General features: G+C 45.6%; 1 protein-coding gene across 3 annotated transcripts in view; it reads left to right on the forward strand.

The window, feature by feature from the left end:
• ADAM9 (ADAM metallopeptidase domain 9) overlaps positions 1–17,689 on the forward strand; it is a 389,106-nt gene that overhangs the window by 129,881 nt on the left and 241,536 nt on the right. The window contains exons 1-2 of one of the 3 annotated variants that reach the window (XM_029603958.1): positions 12,813–12,848; positions 17,308–17,384. In XM_029603958.1, coding sequence (XP_029459818.1) covers positions 12,843–12,848; positions 17,308–17,384 — 83 coding nt within the window. In that variant the 5' untranslated portion in view covers positions 12,813–12,842. Of the gene's footprint in view, positions 1–12,812; positions 12,870–17,307; positions 17,385–17,689 lie in introns of those variants that run through there. The other 2 variants (XM_029603957.1, XM_029603956.1) reach the window with 2 other exon arrangements.

The raw sequence follows: 17,689 nt of genomic DNA on the forward strand, positions 1-17,689 counted from the left end.
GCAGTCTCGCCATGGAGCGATACAGAGGCATTATGACATTTTCTGTTTTATTCACCATTCTTTTTCTAATAATTCCTAACATTCTGTTTGCTTTCTTGACTGCCGCAGCACACTGAACCGATGATTTCAATGTGTTATCCACTATGATGCCCAGATCTCTTTCTTGGGTGGTAGCTCCTAATATGGAACCCAACATTGTGTAACTATAGCATAGGTTATTTTTCCCTATATGCATCACCTTGCACATTCACATTAAATTTCATCTGCCATTTAGATGCCCAATTTTCCAGTCTCAGAAAGTCTTCCTGCAATTTATCACAATCTGCTTGTGATGTAACTACTCTGAACAATTCTGTATCATCTGCAAATTTGATTACCTCACTCGTCGTATTTCTTTCCAGATCATTTATAAATATATTGAACAGTATGGGTCGCAATACAGATCCCTGAGGCACTCCTCTGCCCACTCCCTTGCACTGAGAAAATTGTCCATTTAATCCTACTCTCTGTTTCCTGTCTTTTAGCCAGTTTGTAATCCACGAAAGGACATGTCGGAGTACATCCATGAGAAACTGGCTAAAGGATTCGTCCGTCCTGCCGGAGTGGGTTTTTTCTTTGTGGGAAAAAGGATGGGACACTTTGTCCCTGTATCGACTACCGTGGACTAAATGAAATCACCCAGAAGGACTGTTATCCTCTACCCCTTATCGCAGAACTTTTTGATAGGCTCCAAGGGGCCAAAATATTTTCCAAGCTGGATCTCAGAGGATCCTATAATTTGGTTCGCATTCAAGAAGGCGATGAGTGGAAGATGGCTTTTAATACTAGAGACAGCCACTATGAATATCTCGTTATGCCGTTTGGCCTTTGCAGTGCCTCAGCTGTCTTTCAGAACTTAATGAACGAGGTCGTCAGGGACATGTTATACTGATATATTATACTGATATGTTGTGGTGTATCTGGATGACATCTTGGTCTTCTCGAAGGATCTGCGAAGTCATCACCGAGATGTCTCCTGCGTCCTCCAGCGTCTCTGGGAAAACAAGTTGTACGCAAAATTAGAGAAATGTTCTTTTGAACAGGAGACCGTCCCTTTTCTTGGATACATCGTGTCAAGCCAAGGCTTCCGGATGGACCCTGAGAAGCTGAAAAGCATTCAAGACTGGCCTCAGCCTACAGGCCTCCGTTTGTTACAGAGCTTTCTTGGCTTTGCCAATTACTATCTGTCTTTCATCCATCAGTACTCCTCCCTGGCAGCACCCCTTACGGCCCTGACCCATAAAGGGGCAAATCCGACTCAGTGGCCACCTGAGGACATTACCGCATTTCAGAACCTCAAGCCTGCTTTCCTCCATGAACTGTGTCTCCGGCATCTCGACTCTGACGAACCTTCATCGTCGAAGTCGACGCCTCCGCCAAGGGAGTTGGAGCAGTTTTAAGCCAGTACTCTGCTAACCACACCTTGCATCCATGCTCTTTTTTTTCTTAGCGCTTTTCTCCTGCTGAGCGAAATTATGCAATAGGAGATAGAGCTTCTGGCTATCAAGCTAACCTTTGAGGAGCGATGTCCTTGGCTCGAGGGGGTTCAGCATCAGATCACCGTGTATACAGACCACAAAAACCCTGAGTATTTACACCGGGCCCAATGCCTGAACCATCGTCAGGCCCGCTGGTCTCTCTTTTTTACTCAATTTAATTTTCTGCTGCGCTATCGGCCTTCCAACAAGAACTGCCAGGCGGATGCCCTCTCGAGATCCTTTGACCCTGAGGATATCCCAGACCTTCCACGGCACATTATCGACCCTGCTAAGGTCATGCTGGCTGCCACCTACCTGGTTCCATCTGGAAAACGGTGGTTCCGCGCAGGCTACGCCGAAGGGTACTACGCTGGCCCCTTGAATGTCTCATCGCAGGACTCTGGCCATCCTCCAGCAATTTTATTGGTGGCCAACCATGAGGAAAGATGCACAGGCCTAAGTGGAATCCTGCCCTACTTGCGCTCGCCACAAACCCCCAGTGGGACGCCCTTGGGGACCTATTACAACCTCTGCCAATTTCCAGCAAGCCATCGTCGATCTTACGCCCTCTGGTGGCAACAATACCATCTGGGTCATCATAGACCGCTTTTCTAAAATGGCTCACTTTGTCACCCTGCTAGGCCTCCCATCAGCTCCGCAACTTGCCCAGCTCTTTATCCGCCACGTTTTCCGGCTTCACGGACTACCTAAGCACATACTATCTGACCGTGGAGTTCAGTTCACTGCCTGCTAATGGAGGTCTCTTTGCAAAAAATTCAATGTCACTTTGGACTTTACCTCCGCGTATCACCCCCAAGCCAATGGGCAGGCATAGAGAACCAACAGGTTCCTTTGTGCTTATGTCAATCTCAGCAAAATGACTGGGCAGACCTACTTCCATGGGCGGAATTCACTCTAAATTTGCATCCATCTTCTGCTACTATTCCTCACATTTTCAAGTAGTCTATGGACGCCAACCACTTCCTCCACTACCTTTACCTCTGTCTGTCCCTTCACCAGCAGCTCAGTCTACCGCCCAAGAGCTGCATAGACTCTGGGACAGTACGAAGCAATTACTGCTTAAAGCAGCCCAAAGAGCTAAGAGATTTGCTGATGCCCACCATCAAGTGAGTCATCAGTTTGAATCAGGTGACAAGGTGTGGCTCAGCACTTGTTATATCCGTCTCAAGGTCCCGTCTACACGATTCACACTTTGGTACATTGGCCCCTTCCCGGTACTCTGCCGTCTGGGCTCAGTTACCTACAAGCTCCGCCTTCCACCCTCACTAAAAATCCATAATTCCTTCCATGTGTCCTTGCTAAAGCCCCTGATACTCTCCTGGCCCTCCAGAAAACTGCCTGAGTCACAACCACTTTCATCCGAGGCAGATGTGGTATATCAAGTACAGGACATCCTGGATGTGCGGAAGTGTGGAAAAAGATGGGAGTACTTGCTCTTATGGGAGGGCTTCGAGCCGGACCTCGTGTTTTCCCGACTCAAGGCCTTTTTGGATAATGGCATTGAGTGGTTCTCTTTGTTGTTGTGGGAGATTGTCTGTGATATCCTGTATTTGTTTCCACAGGTTCCTCTGATATTGTGTCATGTAGAGTTGATAGGCTGTGATACGTGACACTAGCTTAGAGCCTTGGAACATCTTGCGGCCTAGTATGTCGAGAAATTTTTGTTCTTTCCCTGGGGGGTAGAAGAATGAGGGTTTTGCTATCTGGCTTTTTTCTGTGCCGATTCCACCACCGATTGATGTGGAAGTTGTGGTTTTTGAAACCCCGGTGTGTGTTGTACAAGGTACGTTGCATCTGTTCTTCTATTAACAGGTGGAACTGTACAGGGATGTTCCCAAAGACAGTGCTGTAGATCTAAAAGCACTTCATGGACCGGTATAACCATAACTTCTTTGGGGGTGTTGACAAATTGGAGGACTTCTAGTATTTTATGTCTGGTGTCCTCTTCTGTGACTAGGTCAAATGGTATTGACTCAGACATTTCTTTTCTTTTATAAAATTTGCGAAAGAGAGGTCTTCTGGGGGAGACTTTCTTCTTTCCTCCGGTGGAGAAGGCTCTGACATGAGATCATCCATGTCTGTATCCATATCCACGTCTTCCCATGGATCCTACTGGGGTTCTGAATGGATCCCAGGTGGAGGAAGAGTGTCCTGTATAATAGGACCTTTTGGCATCGATGAAGTTTTCAATGTTTTTAAAGGAAGATACTTTGGCATTGATGGAGGTAAGTCGGGTATCGATGGGAATTGACGTCTGGTGTTCCCCGATGGACCGGGGAGAGGCATTGATGGCAGTCTCAGCCAGTGGGGCTTTGAAAGTCCCGATGGATCAGGTAAAGTGTCCAATGTCGATGGAATAGGTAGTATAGGATGAGAATCCATATCCTCGTCTTCCGATGAACCCGGAATGGGTATTGTCGGTGGAGTCATCGGAAGTTCCATCGGTGTCACTGGCATTGGTTGCATTGGGAAGGCGCCAATCAAGGCATTGAGCCTATTTAACAGTGGCGTAAACACCGATGACGCCGGCGTCTGTGTAGATACGGGGACTGGCATCGGTGGAGGCTGCAGATTTTGGAATGCCTCGATGACTGCCTGTCTGATTAGGTCATTTAGCTCTTCCCTGGACAATGGGACAGGATCCACTGTCACAGGAGAAGGCATGATGGGCACTACTGGCTCATCCACACCAAATATGTGGTGGCTCAGTCTCCAACACTGATCCCGGTGGGGAGCACCTCGGTGCCTTGGGTACAGAGGGGCATGGAGACTCGTGTACCCAGGCCCGCTTCGCTATCGGATCGATGGCCATCAATGCCGATGCGGAATCGGTTCCTCCACATGGGATGGAGTCTGTCCGATGACAATGACGTCTTTTTCCCTGATGTTCGGTCTGTTCTTTACCTGGTACCGAGGAAGAAGCCCCTGATGTCCCAGATGGAGTCTGTGATGGACGGTCACCATTTTTCTTCTTTTCCTGGTGACTTTTGACGGAAGAGGGTATTATCATCGGTGATGACTGTGTAGATGTCGATGGAGTAGCTTTTTTGAAGAGATTCTCCATCTTATTGAGCCGGGCACGCCTGCCCTTTGGAGTCATCTGTGCGCAGGTGGAACATGCGCGGACATCGTGACTGGGACCAAGGCAAAGTACGCATATTTTATGCGGGTCCGTAATCAACATCGTTCGGGGGTATTTGTAACACTTTTTAAACCCCGTGGCCATGATTAAAAATAAGGCCAGGAACGGTCGGTGACCTGTGGTTACTGATGATGAGGTGGCAGGAACCGGCTGAAAAAACCACCGGAACGGTACTCACCGAACGTCGATTGAAGGGAGACCCGTGTAGGGAATTTTTTGAAGTAAATTTTGAATTTTCCGTGAGGAAATATTTGAGAGAGAACTCACAGAGCTCCTTAAATGTGAGGCTAACTGCAACACGGAAAAAAAGAGACTGAAGGGAGACCCCTGTGACTGCAGGGATCATGGCATGCTGGGCATGCTCAGTGTGCCAGTCAAAAGTTTCTAGAAACTTTGACAAAGTTTTCCATGAAAGGGTTCCATCCAGTGACGTCACCCATACGTGAGGACTACATCCTGCTTGTCCTGGGATAAAATCCAAAACACACACTAATGTTCTAGAGACGAAATATGCAACCTAAACCTAAACAATTGCAATAACGCATTTAATTCATGAGAAAAAATGTTTAAGAAAATAGCAGACAAATATTGCCCAATCCAAACCAAAAACAGAAACAAAAATAATAATCACAAAAAAAAAAAGAATAATAATGAACCCTTGGTATAACGAAGTACTGAAAGAATAAAAAAAAAACACCTAAGAAAACTTGAAAAACACTGATGAAAAAATCCTGAAGAAGAATCACTAAAAAGATACAAATCTCATCTATCTAAATACCTAACCCTAACAAATCAAAAAGAAACTGCTATGCAAAACAGATACATAGGGTAATTTTCAACTCTAAACTACTATTCGAGACAGTTAAGAGTCTGATTAAAGACCCTTCATCACTGCAAACAACTAAGAATTCATTCACTAAAACATCATGTAATGACTACGCAATAGCTCTAACCAAAAAAATCCAGAGACTGAAACAAATAATCACCAACACTGTCTCCCCTTACAATTCATAAGAACATAAGAACATGCCATACTGGGTCAGACCAAAGGTCCATCAAGCCCAGCATTCTGTCTCCAACAGTGGCCAATCCAGGCCATAAGAACCTGGCAAGTACCCAAAAACTAAGTCTATCCCATGTTACTGTTGCTAGTAATAGCAGTGGCAAATTTCTAAGTCAACTTAATAGCAGGTAATGGATTTCTCCTCCAAGAATTTATCCAATCCTTTTTAAATCCAGCTACACTAACTGCACTAACCACATCCCCTGGCAACAAATTCCAGAGTTTAATTGTGCGTTGAGTGAGAGAGAACTTTCTCTGATTAGTTTTAAATGTGCCACATGCTAACTTCATGGTGTGCCCCCCACATTTACTCATTCTAGACCTCTCATGATTGTAAACACCTCTGTCATATCCCCCCTCAGCTATCTCTTCTTCAAGCTGTGAACAGTCCTAACCTCTTTAGTCTTTCCTCATAAGGGAGCTGTTCCATCCCCTTTATCATTTTGGTCGCCATTCTCTGTACCTTCTCCATCGCAACTATATCTTTTTTGAGATGCGGTGACCAGAAATGTACACAATATTCAAGGTGTGGTCTCACCATGGAGCGATACAGAGGCATTATGACATTTTCTGTTTTATTAACCATTCCCTTTCTAATAATTCCCAACATTCTGTTTGCTTTCTTGACTGCCGCAGCACACTGTGAATCTACATGTTTATTAAAAAAGTGAATGTTAGGAAATGTGGACCCTTGGCCTGAGGAGGGGTTGACGCTACCTGTGGGGTTGAGCCCTGCAGATCCCCACCAGGAGGCGAGGCTGGCTGGGAGCAGAGGCAAACAGGAACTTCGCCAGTACCAGTCCACGTTCCCCGCAGATTGAGTCCTTGGGTGGGCTTGAATCAGTCTATAGTCTTGCCCACATTTTTTCCAAGGCCTCACTCTCACCAGGGCGAGAGAGATTTGCTCACCTTGGACTGTAAACGTGCACTCGCATTTTACCTAGACCGCACTGCAATCCATAGAAAATCCACCCAGCTCTTTGTTTCTTTTGACAAAAACAAACCAGGAGTAGTGGGAAAACAAACTCCCTCCAATTGGCTAGCAGACTGTATCGAATTCTGCTGTGAGAAAGCAGGCCTTCCTCTCCAGGGGCCGGTAAAAGCACACTCAGTAAGGGCTATGTCAACCTCAGTAGCACACTACCGTTCAGTACAGATTGCTGACATCTGCAAAACTGTGACTTGGAGTTCTCTTCACACATTTGCAGCTCACTACTACTTAGATAAGGAAGGGCCACAAGACTCTGCCTTTGGACAATCTGTTTTGAAAAACCTATTTCCAGTATAATACCCAACTTCTTCCACAACCACCTGCTATGATTCAGACTGCGTCGTCATAGTCAATGGCACCCCAGTTGTTGTGCCTGTTGCACGAGTTACGTGCCATTGACCTGACAAAACACAAGTCAGCCTGTAGCTTGCTAATCACCCACATGTGAGGACTACCATCCTGCTTGTCCTGGGATAACACCTGTTACAGGTAAGCAATTCTGCTTTATTTCCCTTCTGAATGCTTGGTTGGATATATTTTCAGAGCTTTCAATTATTTGTTTTTTCTAAATAAGATCTGCCTTGATTAGATGGTGGTTGGACGAAGGGATTGTTGTTTGTTTAGTATTTATCCAATAACAATTGGGATGTGCGAAAATGAGATTGAGCGTATTGCCAGCTTTGTGGGTGGCTTCAGAGACATGCTGGGTCCATCCTAAGCCTTCCATTGCTTCTAGGAGCATGTCACATGAGACTGATCTTGGTAACTCATTTACGTGAAGATTAAAGTCTCCTAAGATTATTGTTGACTCTGGGTTAGGGAATTTTTTGGTGAAAAGTTTGATTGTTGGTGAGCAGTCTTTAAGGATAAGGCCAGGAGGGCAGTATATTTGTCCGATATTTGTTTTGATTTTAGAATGGCAACTTCATATGGAGGGTGGATATCAGTTTTCTTTAATACTAAATTGAGTTCTTTTTTAGTAAGCCTTCACCTTTTCTTTTTTGTCTTGGTATTTGGAATATATTATAGTTTGGATGAGAAAGTTGATTTAATAGAAAATTATCCTTGTTGTTTAGCCAGGTTTCAATGATACAGAATATGGATGGTTGTTGGTCATTTATAATATCATTAATTAGCGGGATCTTTTTTTGAAATAGATTGCACGTTTAGCAGTAGTAGGTTGGCAGAAGGCCTTTTCTGATGTTTTGGTATTTGATGTTTGTGGAATGCTGATCCTCTTTCCCCCCCCCCCCCCCCCCCCCCGTGCTTGTCCCCTATTCAGAGGAACAGTTTTTCTCAGAGTTTGCACAAAATGTTTTTGACTAAGAAAAGCTCTAGAGTTAAAGGGTCTTGTCCCAAAGGGTCCTGACTAAAAAATAAAAATAAAATAGAAAGAGGTTAGAACCTGATGTGGATTTGGCATCAGATGTTTTGGGGGGATGATATGGAAGAGGAGCTCCCAGGGGACGAGAGTATGGATAAGGAGCCCTTAGAAGAAGGCGAAATCTTGGTAGGTAAGGGGATGACCCTTAGGTAGTTCAGCTCTTTAAAAGAGAGGAATTACCCATTATAATTTCTCTGTTTTCAAAGAATGGGATACACCAGAGTCAGACTGAAAGTTGGCAAGTCCAGACAAGTTTATCCTCTGTTGGAATATGTTTTGGATCTCTTAAAGTTGTTGGCTGTCACAAAGAAGGCCTTTACCTTGGTAGAAGGTTGTGAGGCCTTGAAAGACTCTTAAGATTGTAAGATGGAGCTTCATCTTAAGAAGACATTTGAAGTTTCGGCCTTAGCGGTCTGTGTGACTGCGTGCAGTAGCTTTATAGCTTGGGCGTGTCTGTGCTGAGTACAGCAAATTCTCCAAGGACAAGCAGAGTGGTAGTCCTCACACATGGGTGACATCAGATGGAGCCCCAATGTGGAAAATTATTGTCAAACTTTCTAGAACTTTGACTTAGCACATTGAGCATTTCACTTTGGCTGTTTGTAGCCTCGTGGAAAACCTTTTTGCGTTTTAGCAGTATTTTCCTTCGATTCAATCGCCAGGTCCCTCTCTGTGCCTTCCCATAGTATCTCTAGTCAGGGTTTTTGGCGTTTTGGGTAAGTTTCCTTTCATGGTTGATTTCCCCTCTCTCTCCCCCCCCCCCCCCCCCCCCCCCCCCCCAGGTGGCGATACCTCTGTGCCTGCCAGCTATCAACACCCACTGCCATCACTTTCGACTTTGCAGTCCTTTTGCTTCACCCCATCATGTCCACATCCGGTTTTTGCAGATGCCCCTGGTACCAGAGGACCATGTCTATCATTGATCCTCATGAAGTATGTATCCTGTGCCTGGGGGCATCGCATAACGTCCAGGATTGCTGCTTATGCGCCCAGATGTCTCTGAAGGGATGTTGGTTTTGACTTGACCAGATGGATCACCTCTTTGGGTCGAGGAAGTCCAAGCCATTGGCATCAAAGGACCTTGTAGCCAAACCAATGGACACCATGTAATTGACATCGGTGGGACCGTCAGTTCTGTCAATGCTGCCGGTGGATGGGGTGCTGGAGACAGACTGTTGTCTATCTCCTCTGGGCCGAGGATGCCGGGTTTGTTCTCTTTGAACTCGGCAGAGGGGAAGGACAAGGCCAAGCATTGAGGGAAGCCCAAGAAGCATCAGCACTGGTCCCCTTCGATGCATGGTGCCGGGCTTGGGGATGCACCGGCTTTTGCTGCAGTGCCCCTGAAGTGACCCCCTCAGAGAGGAGAACCCATCCTCAATCGGTTCTGGGGGTCCGCAATGGTCTTCACTGTGCCTGGGGCCAGTTGCTCATCCCCTCGCGGGTCTGAAGATCTGGCCACCCCTCCTTCCTCCCAGTCATTGTTGGCAACAGCAGTGTTTGAGGAGAATCTGGAGCCCTGAGTCCAGAAGTCAGTGGAATGGGCACTGCAGGGCTTTGTTCCTGTGGCACTGACAGCACTGGACCCAGTGCCGCCTGTCCTTGTACCGCTTCTGGAGAAGCTCATTCTGCTCATTGGTATGTTACCGACCCAGCTGGCACCAGTTCTCGGGGCTCTGAGACTTCCCCCTATCGATACGATGGTTGTTGCCGGTTCCTCTGAGGAGAAAGCTCAACCGAGGTTGGAGGAGATGCCGAGGCCTGTAACCCCCCCTCATCCAAGTCTACCGTTGCCTGCACCTCTGGACAATGGTCGAGCACCTAGGGCTCCATCCCCTGTAGCATGCAGTGAGGATGAGGGTCCCTATGACCCTTAAGTGGATGATCCATCTAAATCCTCCTCTGAAGACTCTGATGGTCTCCCATCGGACCCTTCTCCTCCAGATGAACAAAGGAAGTCCCCACCTGAGGACTTGACCTTCACAGGTTTTGTGAAGGTGATGGCAGAGGCCATTCCATTTCAGCTATTGACAGAGGAGGATGCCAGGTACAAAATGCTTGAGCTCCTACAGTTCATGGAGCCTCCTTAGGAGATCGTGGCAGTCCTGGTGCACAAGACCCTAAAGGAGGTGCTGTGGAGGATATGGGAACATCACCTTACTGTGCGTCCTGTTAATAAGAAGGCGGACAGGGTTTACCTAGTCCAGAAGGCTGCCAGATTTATAAGCATCAGCTGCTTCACTAGTCTGTGGTGGTTGAATCCGCTCTCGAAGGCCAAGTGCTCTTGGTCCCATTCCTTGGTGCCCCAGGGGAAGGACCATAGACCGATGGATGCTCTTGGGAGGAAGTAGTTCCAAAGCACTGTGCTTAGCGCCCACATCGCTGCCTACCAGCTCTACATGAGTGCTTGTGGGACATCTGGAAGCAGGTGCATGGCTGAGCAGCTGTCTCAACAGTAGCAAATCACCCTCATATCGCTGGTGCACAAGTATCTGGAATGCATAAAATACTAGGTCTGTGCAACCTATGATGTTTTTGAAATGGCATCGAGAGTCTCTGCAGTGGGAATCAGTGCCTGCAGAATGGCTTGGCTGCAGGCCTCAGATCTCCAACTAGAGATACAGGAATGATTCACTGATGTGCCACGTACTGGAAAGAATCTCTTTGGAGATAGGTTGAGGGATGCTGTGGCCCAACTTCAGGACCACCATGAAGACCCCTCAACAACTCTCCACTAGTACTCCGGATCCGTCGTCCTCATCCAGGAGGCTATTGAGACCAGGGCTAAGGAAGTCTTTCTTTCGCCAGAGGAAGTACTATCTTCCTCTTCCTCGCTCCTGTCAATACCATCAGGGCTCCTGTGGCTATCCCAGGCAGCAGAGAACCCCCCAGACCTCAGTCAGCTCCTCAGTCAACTCTGGGGTCGTTGTTTTGACTGGGCTGTAGGGAATGTAAGCCAGATTCCCATACCCAGGATGGTGGACCCTCTGGTCAGGGGCAGGCTGTGCTTCTTTGCGAACCAGTGGTCCAGTGTAACCAGTAGGTTCTGTCCATCGTCCGCCAAGGGTACCAATTGTATCGATTGGGTGTCAAGCCAAATTGTCCTCTATGCCCACACTTGGTGCCAGTAGCACATCAGAAGGTACAATAAGCGGAGCTCTTCTCCCTCTTAACAGCCAGAGCGGTCAAGACCGTACCACCAGGCAAAGATGGTGGGGATTCTACTTCAGATACTTTTAGTTCCTGATTCCAAAGAGAACAGGAGACTCCATTATATCCTAGATCTAAGTGCCTTGAACAAGTTTCTAAGAAAAGAAAAGTTCAAGATGGTTTCCCTGGGCACCTTGATCCCTGTTTTGCAAAAACGGGACTGGCTATGCTCCCTCGACCTGAAAGACACATACACATTTTATGCATGTAAAACTTTGCTTCATCGGCAGTAAGGTTTATGTGCACAAAATGCACGCATAACTATGGGTAAAACTGCATTCTGCTGAATGCATCTTATTGCATCGGCCTACTAATTTGCATTTAAAGTGGAAGTAAAGATAAAAATATCATGATGGACATAATATTTATATAGAAAGTCACATAAGCCATAAATGATTAGATGATACAGAAAATATAAAGTTCACAGAAAAGCTTGCTATTCAATTGCTTGATTTAAGTCATGTGGATGTAATTGATAAATATAGTGCTAATCTTGGCAATAAAGTGATTGGAAAATATCTGTTAGTTTCAACAAGAACGACTGGATGACAAAAAAAATTGTAATTCCTTAACTAATGATCCTTAGAATTCCAATGATACAATATTTTAAGGACAACAGTTTTAAAGTTCAGTTAAGATTGGTTACATATAAAAAAATGTTTTTGGTTTGATAAAGTTTCACATTTATGGTTATTTTACTAGCATTCACTTTTTGATTCATGTTTTAATTATTTTGGATGGGTAGAGTGTGTTTTGGCTCAAGATGATTATATATTATGAAACAGCCAATGCTGTTTGAATCAGTTTTTGAATGACTGAGCTTTTTTTGTTACTCTTTTAGCCTTATAAATAAGAAATATTAAGTTAGTTTTAGCATGTGGAAATGTGTAATTATAGATTTATTTATTTGAAAATGTTTAAAAATGTACAGTTTTTCTCTATTACATATGCTGATTTATATTGTGAACACTACATATCGAAGAAAATAATTTATTTCCTCAGCTTGCAGATTTGTGGTGCTTTATTTATCACTATACACCCTTCATATGGTATTTTGACATTGCTGACTTTGAGTCAATAGCATTGAAATGCTGTTTTAGGATAGCAGCATTACAATTCTCAGCATAGTTTGAAAATGCTGTTAGAAAAGACAGGCAGCATGGCACTCATATAACCCTCAGTCTGTTAGCAGTTGTGATCTAACTGATTCCGTTAATGTTCACTGCCACCATTCCCTAATATGAGCTTCAATTTGAACTGTGTCCTGTGCTAATGAAAGGAAGAGAAAAAACCCTAGTGAATGTCCCCTTAGAGATCTAATGATGGATATGCCAGGAACTTGAGAATTGAAAACATACTTTGAGATTGTTCTCCAGTTAATAATTAATGCAGTAATCAGTCTGGCTACTATTGTGCCCTAACAAAGGCTTTCTGAGCTTGTTTGCTTAGTGCCTTATCCTATACTTTGTCATTGTTGTGCTGGGGTGGCTGGCCTGGCAACTGTGCAAAGGAAGCTTATGCAGGTCAGATGTATTTCATGGAATGTGCGTTTTGTGTTTCCCTTATCTTCTGGTTTTGTGTGGGTTTCTTCTGTGATGGCTTTCAGTTTCCTATGTGTGGCTGTCATGTTTAATTCCAGCTCGTGTAGTTTAGTAATCTAATGTCACAGTCATGCATTCAGTTACTGCACAGTAAGTATCATGTTCATTTCTAGGTGAGTGTCTTGGACTTTGTCAAATCTGTGCTTCATCTGAGTGAGTAAAACTTTATTGATCAGATGTAAGTTGGCACATCTTATGTAAGAGACTTTTCTGTAGTCTCATGTGCGGGGGGGAGGGGATGGAAGATGGCACTGAAACTGGCTTGTACGATTTTTTTCCCCTGTTTTTAGAGTGGAGCTTGTGCTGTTGATCGGGTTAAGGAGTAAAAAGGCAGCACTGCTAAAACACAAAACTGGAGTAATCAGTTTGTTATAATCAAATAGAATCACAGCTGTTGTTGGCAACTTGGAATTTATTTGGGGGGGAGGGGGATGCATGGGGGCAAGTTTATCATAGAATTCTCTGACTAGCTGAAATTCTGCTAAGCTTGGTTTGAAGGTCCGATCCTTTTCCTGCAGTACTGTATGACACTGCCTGATTCTCCTTTGCCCTCTGAGTATTTAGCAGAAAAAAGGAGACAGACTGGGGAAATAGGTTTTGCATTGGCAGATCAGATGGTGGAGGAGGAAGTGAAAGGTAAGTTGTTTAGAATATATGAATCACTGTAATATGGACTTGGATAGTTTGTCATTTGGCTTCTCGTTTACTCACTCCTAAATATTTCTGCTCTTGTCTTAGCTTGTCAGATTTATAGCCTGAGGTGGATTTTAAAATCTTATCCAAAGAATGAGAGACTGGCTAAATCTCCTGAGAAAGATCAGATGTTCATTTTTAGTTACAGAAACTAAGAGTGGATATGCAAGCGCTCAACAATGCTTCACATGCCAGGGGACAGAAGAGCCAGGGCACCCTATCTATTTTGATTGGTAAAGTAGGAAAATGGAGTTTCTCCCACAGCAGAGAAAAACTCCTGAATTTTTGTCTAACTGGAGGTAGGCATAAGGGAGGTCGAGGTTCCCTCCCTCACTTTCCCCTTCCTTTTAGTATGCGGCATTAATGAAAAAAGCAAATTTTAATCCATGAAAATTAGGAGCTGGTCTGTGCGCTTCCTCTCTTCAAGGCGCCATTTTGTTCTCTCTCTATCTGAGGATAATCAATTTCCCCAAATGTAAATTAATTTCTCCTAAGGAACAACTAAAAAAAAATATCTTCAGGAAGTGTTGTCCTTTTCAAGTGGAGAAATGCCTAATATATTGAAGGCATATTACCTCTTTGGACCCTCATACAGGTCTATACTGTAAAGTGCGGTTGGAGATTCTCCGTCTGCAACTCGCTGTGGGCGCGCAATTGGGACGCGTAAAGCGATCCTGCGATACAGTCTCCAGTTTCACGCATCCTTAGCGCTTCTTGAAACCGACGCATAACCCTTTCCGCACCCAGCATGTATATCATATGTAAATGAACGAATTAGCTATTTAGTGAAGGAATTAGCTATTCCCTCCCGATACTGTGACGCGCGCTCCGATTATCTCCTTTGTAACCCGCTATTTTGCCGCGTCCTTAGCCTGTTAGTTTACCGCCTACCCTCTACCTGGTGTTAGTCCTGCACCATGGACGACCTCCATATATACTAACCCGCTTTCAAACTGCATTCAGCCCTTCTTTTTGCATGAACGATGCTGCACGGAACTCCGATTGCATTAGTTATTTGCTTAAAAAAATTATTTCATCCCGCATGTTCCGTATGGGAGCTGACAGCGGCTTACAAAAAAAATTACAGTTCTCATAAAATGCTAAAGTTGTTAGATATATCTATCTATCTATCTATATATATATATATATATATCTATACCTATACCTAGATGTCACTTTCCGAATCCCCCATCTCCACACGGGCGGGCGTGCGGTCATCGAGGCGGTGGCAGGAGCCGGCGGACGTCCGTTCATCCAGGCGGCGGCGGGAGCCAGCGGGCGGTGGGCGCCCGTTCAGGCGGCGGCGGGCGGGTGGGCGCCCGTTCATCCAGGCGGTGGCGGGAGCCGGCGGGCGCGCGTTCGATTCAGGCGGCGGGAGGGTGGGCGCGCGTTTATCCGGGAGCCAGCGGGCGGGTGGGCGCGCATTCATCCAGGCGGCGGGAGCCGGCGGGCGGGTGGGCGCGCGTTCGATCCAGGCGGCGGCGGGAGGGTGGGCGCGCGTTTATCTGGGAGCCGGCGGGCGGGTGGGCGTGCATTCATCCAGGCGGAGGGAGCCGGCGGCGAAAGCAGCCTCCGGCAGCCCCCGCTGGCAGTGAATGAATGCACGCCTGTGCGACCCGTGCGATTTCGGCGCTCAAGGCAGTGCATTAGCCAACGCCGATGTTGCATGCCGTGACGTCAAGCGTCGTGACTTCACACCTTGAGCACCGAAATCGCACGGGTTGCACAGGCGTGCATTCATTCACTGCCGGCGGGGGCTGCCGGAGGCTGCTTTCGCCGCCAGCTCCCTCCGCCTGGATGAATGCTCGCCCAACCACCCGCCGGCTCCCAGATAAACGCGCGCCCACCCTCCCGCCGCCGCCTGGATCGAACGCGCGCCCACCCGCCCGCCGGCTCCCGCCGCCGCCTGGATGAATGCGTGCCCGCCGGCTCCCGGATAAACGCGCGCCCACCCTCTCGCCGCCGCCTGGATCGAACGCGCACCCACCTGCCCGCCGGCTCCTGCCGCCGCCTGGATGAATGGGCGCCCACCTGCCCGCTGGCTCCCGCCGCCGCCTGATCGAACGCGCGCCCGCCGGCTCCCGCCAGTAAGTTTACTTTTTTTTTTTTACACTTTATTCCCTTTTGTTTTAATTTTCGCCCTGCGCCTTGCTTCGGGAGGGGGGGAACCATCCACTTCCTGGTACCTGTCATTTCAAATGTCACTTGAAATGACATTTGAAATGACAGGTACCAGCGCACCCTGGATACTGTATAGGCGCTGTATTAAGCACCTATACAGTAAAATGGGTTGCGCGGGCCTAACGCTTCCCTAACGCTTCGCAGACGCGGCTTGCATTTGCAAGCAATTTACATAGAGTATTGAGTGGTATGTGAAGAGAACTGTGCGTGCGGGGAATGAGGGTGCGCCCGGCACTGCCGCACTCTTTCTAACGCGGCCTTACAGTATCGACCTGATAGAGAGGTGGTAGTGAGATAGAGGGCACTGGAGGACATGGGGAGTGCCTAGAATCACTAACCCCTCTTGAAAATCTGACGGGTTTCCTTGAAACAATGCAAGAGGAACAAATAGAGAAAAGAGGAGTCCTGTTAGTGAAATTTCAGATCTCTGCTGAAAGGGACATGGTCCTAAAAAACTTCTTTCGTAATAGAGATAAGTTGTATCTCGGAGAAGAGATTTGGATATATCCAGATATTGTTAGAGAGACGCAATTACGTAGGAAAAAATTCTTAAATCTCTGCCCTAGAGCTCACCTGATAGGAGCAAAAGTGATGATTAAGTATCCATGTAAATGCGTTCTAACTTTTGAAAATAATATATATGTGTTTATGGAACCGGATCAGTTAAAAATATTTTTGGATTCTAAAAGTGAAGCAAGGGCTGATTCGTTAGATGAAGCTGGTAATATATAGATGATCCCACTACTCTCTTATTTCTTGATTGTATAATTTTGGGAAGTTCTTTTGCTCCTTGTTTCGTTTTGTTCTCTCTCATTACATAGTGAAACAAGCAATGGTATAAAAAGAGAGGAAAAACTATTGTATTAGAAAATATAATGAGGATAATTTCTGGAAATTAAATTGTTTAGTAAACAAATTATTAGAGATCTCTTTGGAGGTAAACTTTTGTTAATACCATGTCTGAAGTTTAAGGTGTGTAATCATGCTTTATGTAAATGATTAAAACTTAATAAAGATTAAATTTAAAAAAAAAAGGTAAAGTAGGAAAATGAAAATCTCTTGACTCTGTTTGCAGCTGTGATGCAGTAACAAAAAAATACAAATGGCAGTTAACAGGATTTGCCTATACTGAGGATGCTACGTTTCAGGTTTCATTTGCAAATCTTTTCTGCTACTCCAAGATTGTAAACCTGTGCCAGTCAATGTAGTATGGTACAATGTTGCATTGCATTCCATGTTTTAATTAAAAATAAAAAAGTCTAAGAACTAATAGAATTCCAAGAGGCATAACTCAACATGTGGTTAAGAGATCACACTATGATAACAGTTTCATATCTTAGGCATTATCTCATGCTAATTTACCAGTCCCTTAAATTGATGATTTTAGGAAAACAGAAGTAACTATTCATGGGTAGGCTTCTTTATGGTAGAGCAATAATGATATTAGTTGCTGGTTGTTAGAAGGGCTTTATGGAATAATGTTGTCTCTTTTCATGTCCATTTTTAGGATCATTGCCACTATCAGGGATATGTGGAAGGTGTCCCAGATTCACAAATAGCACTCAGCATCTGCTTTGGACTCAGGTAATGGAGTCTCTCCTGCTCCTCCTAAAGAACAGAAGACGTACCATGTTCTGTCAGACCAATGCTCCATCAGGGTCAGCATCCTGTCTCCGATGATGGCCAGTCACTTGGAAGTACCCAGCAGATTCTAATGGGAAGATCCATTATTTTCTCTTTACTCCCAGAAGGTGGTGATCCCTTCATCTGCCTGGCTAATGATGGACCTGTCCAAAGCTTTTCAAATACATCTATACTACTAACCTCGATCAAACCATATCATCTGGCAAAGAATTCCACAGCTTAATTGTTTGTTGATTGAAACATTA

This window comes from Rhinatrema bivittatum, chromosome 5 (genome assembly GCF_901001135.1).
Source record: "Rhinatrema bivittatum chromosome 5, aRhiBiv1.1, whole genome shotgun sequence".
Lineage (NCBI taxonomy): Eukaryota > Metazoa > Chordata > Amphibia > Gymnophiona > Rhinatrematidae > Rhinatrema > Rhinatrema bivittatum.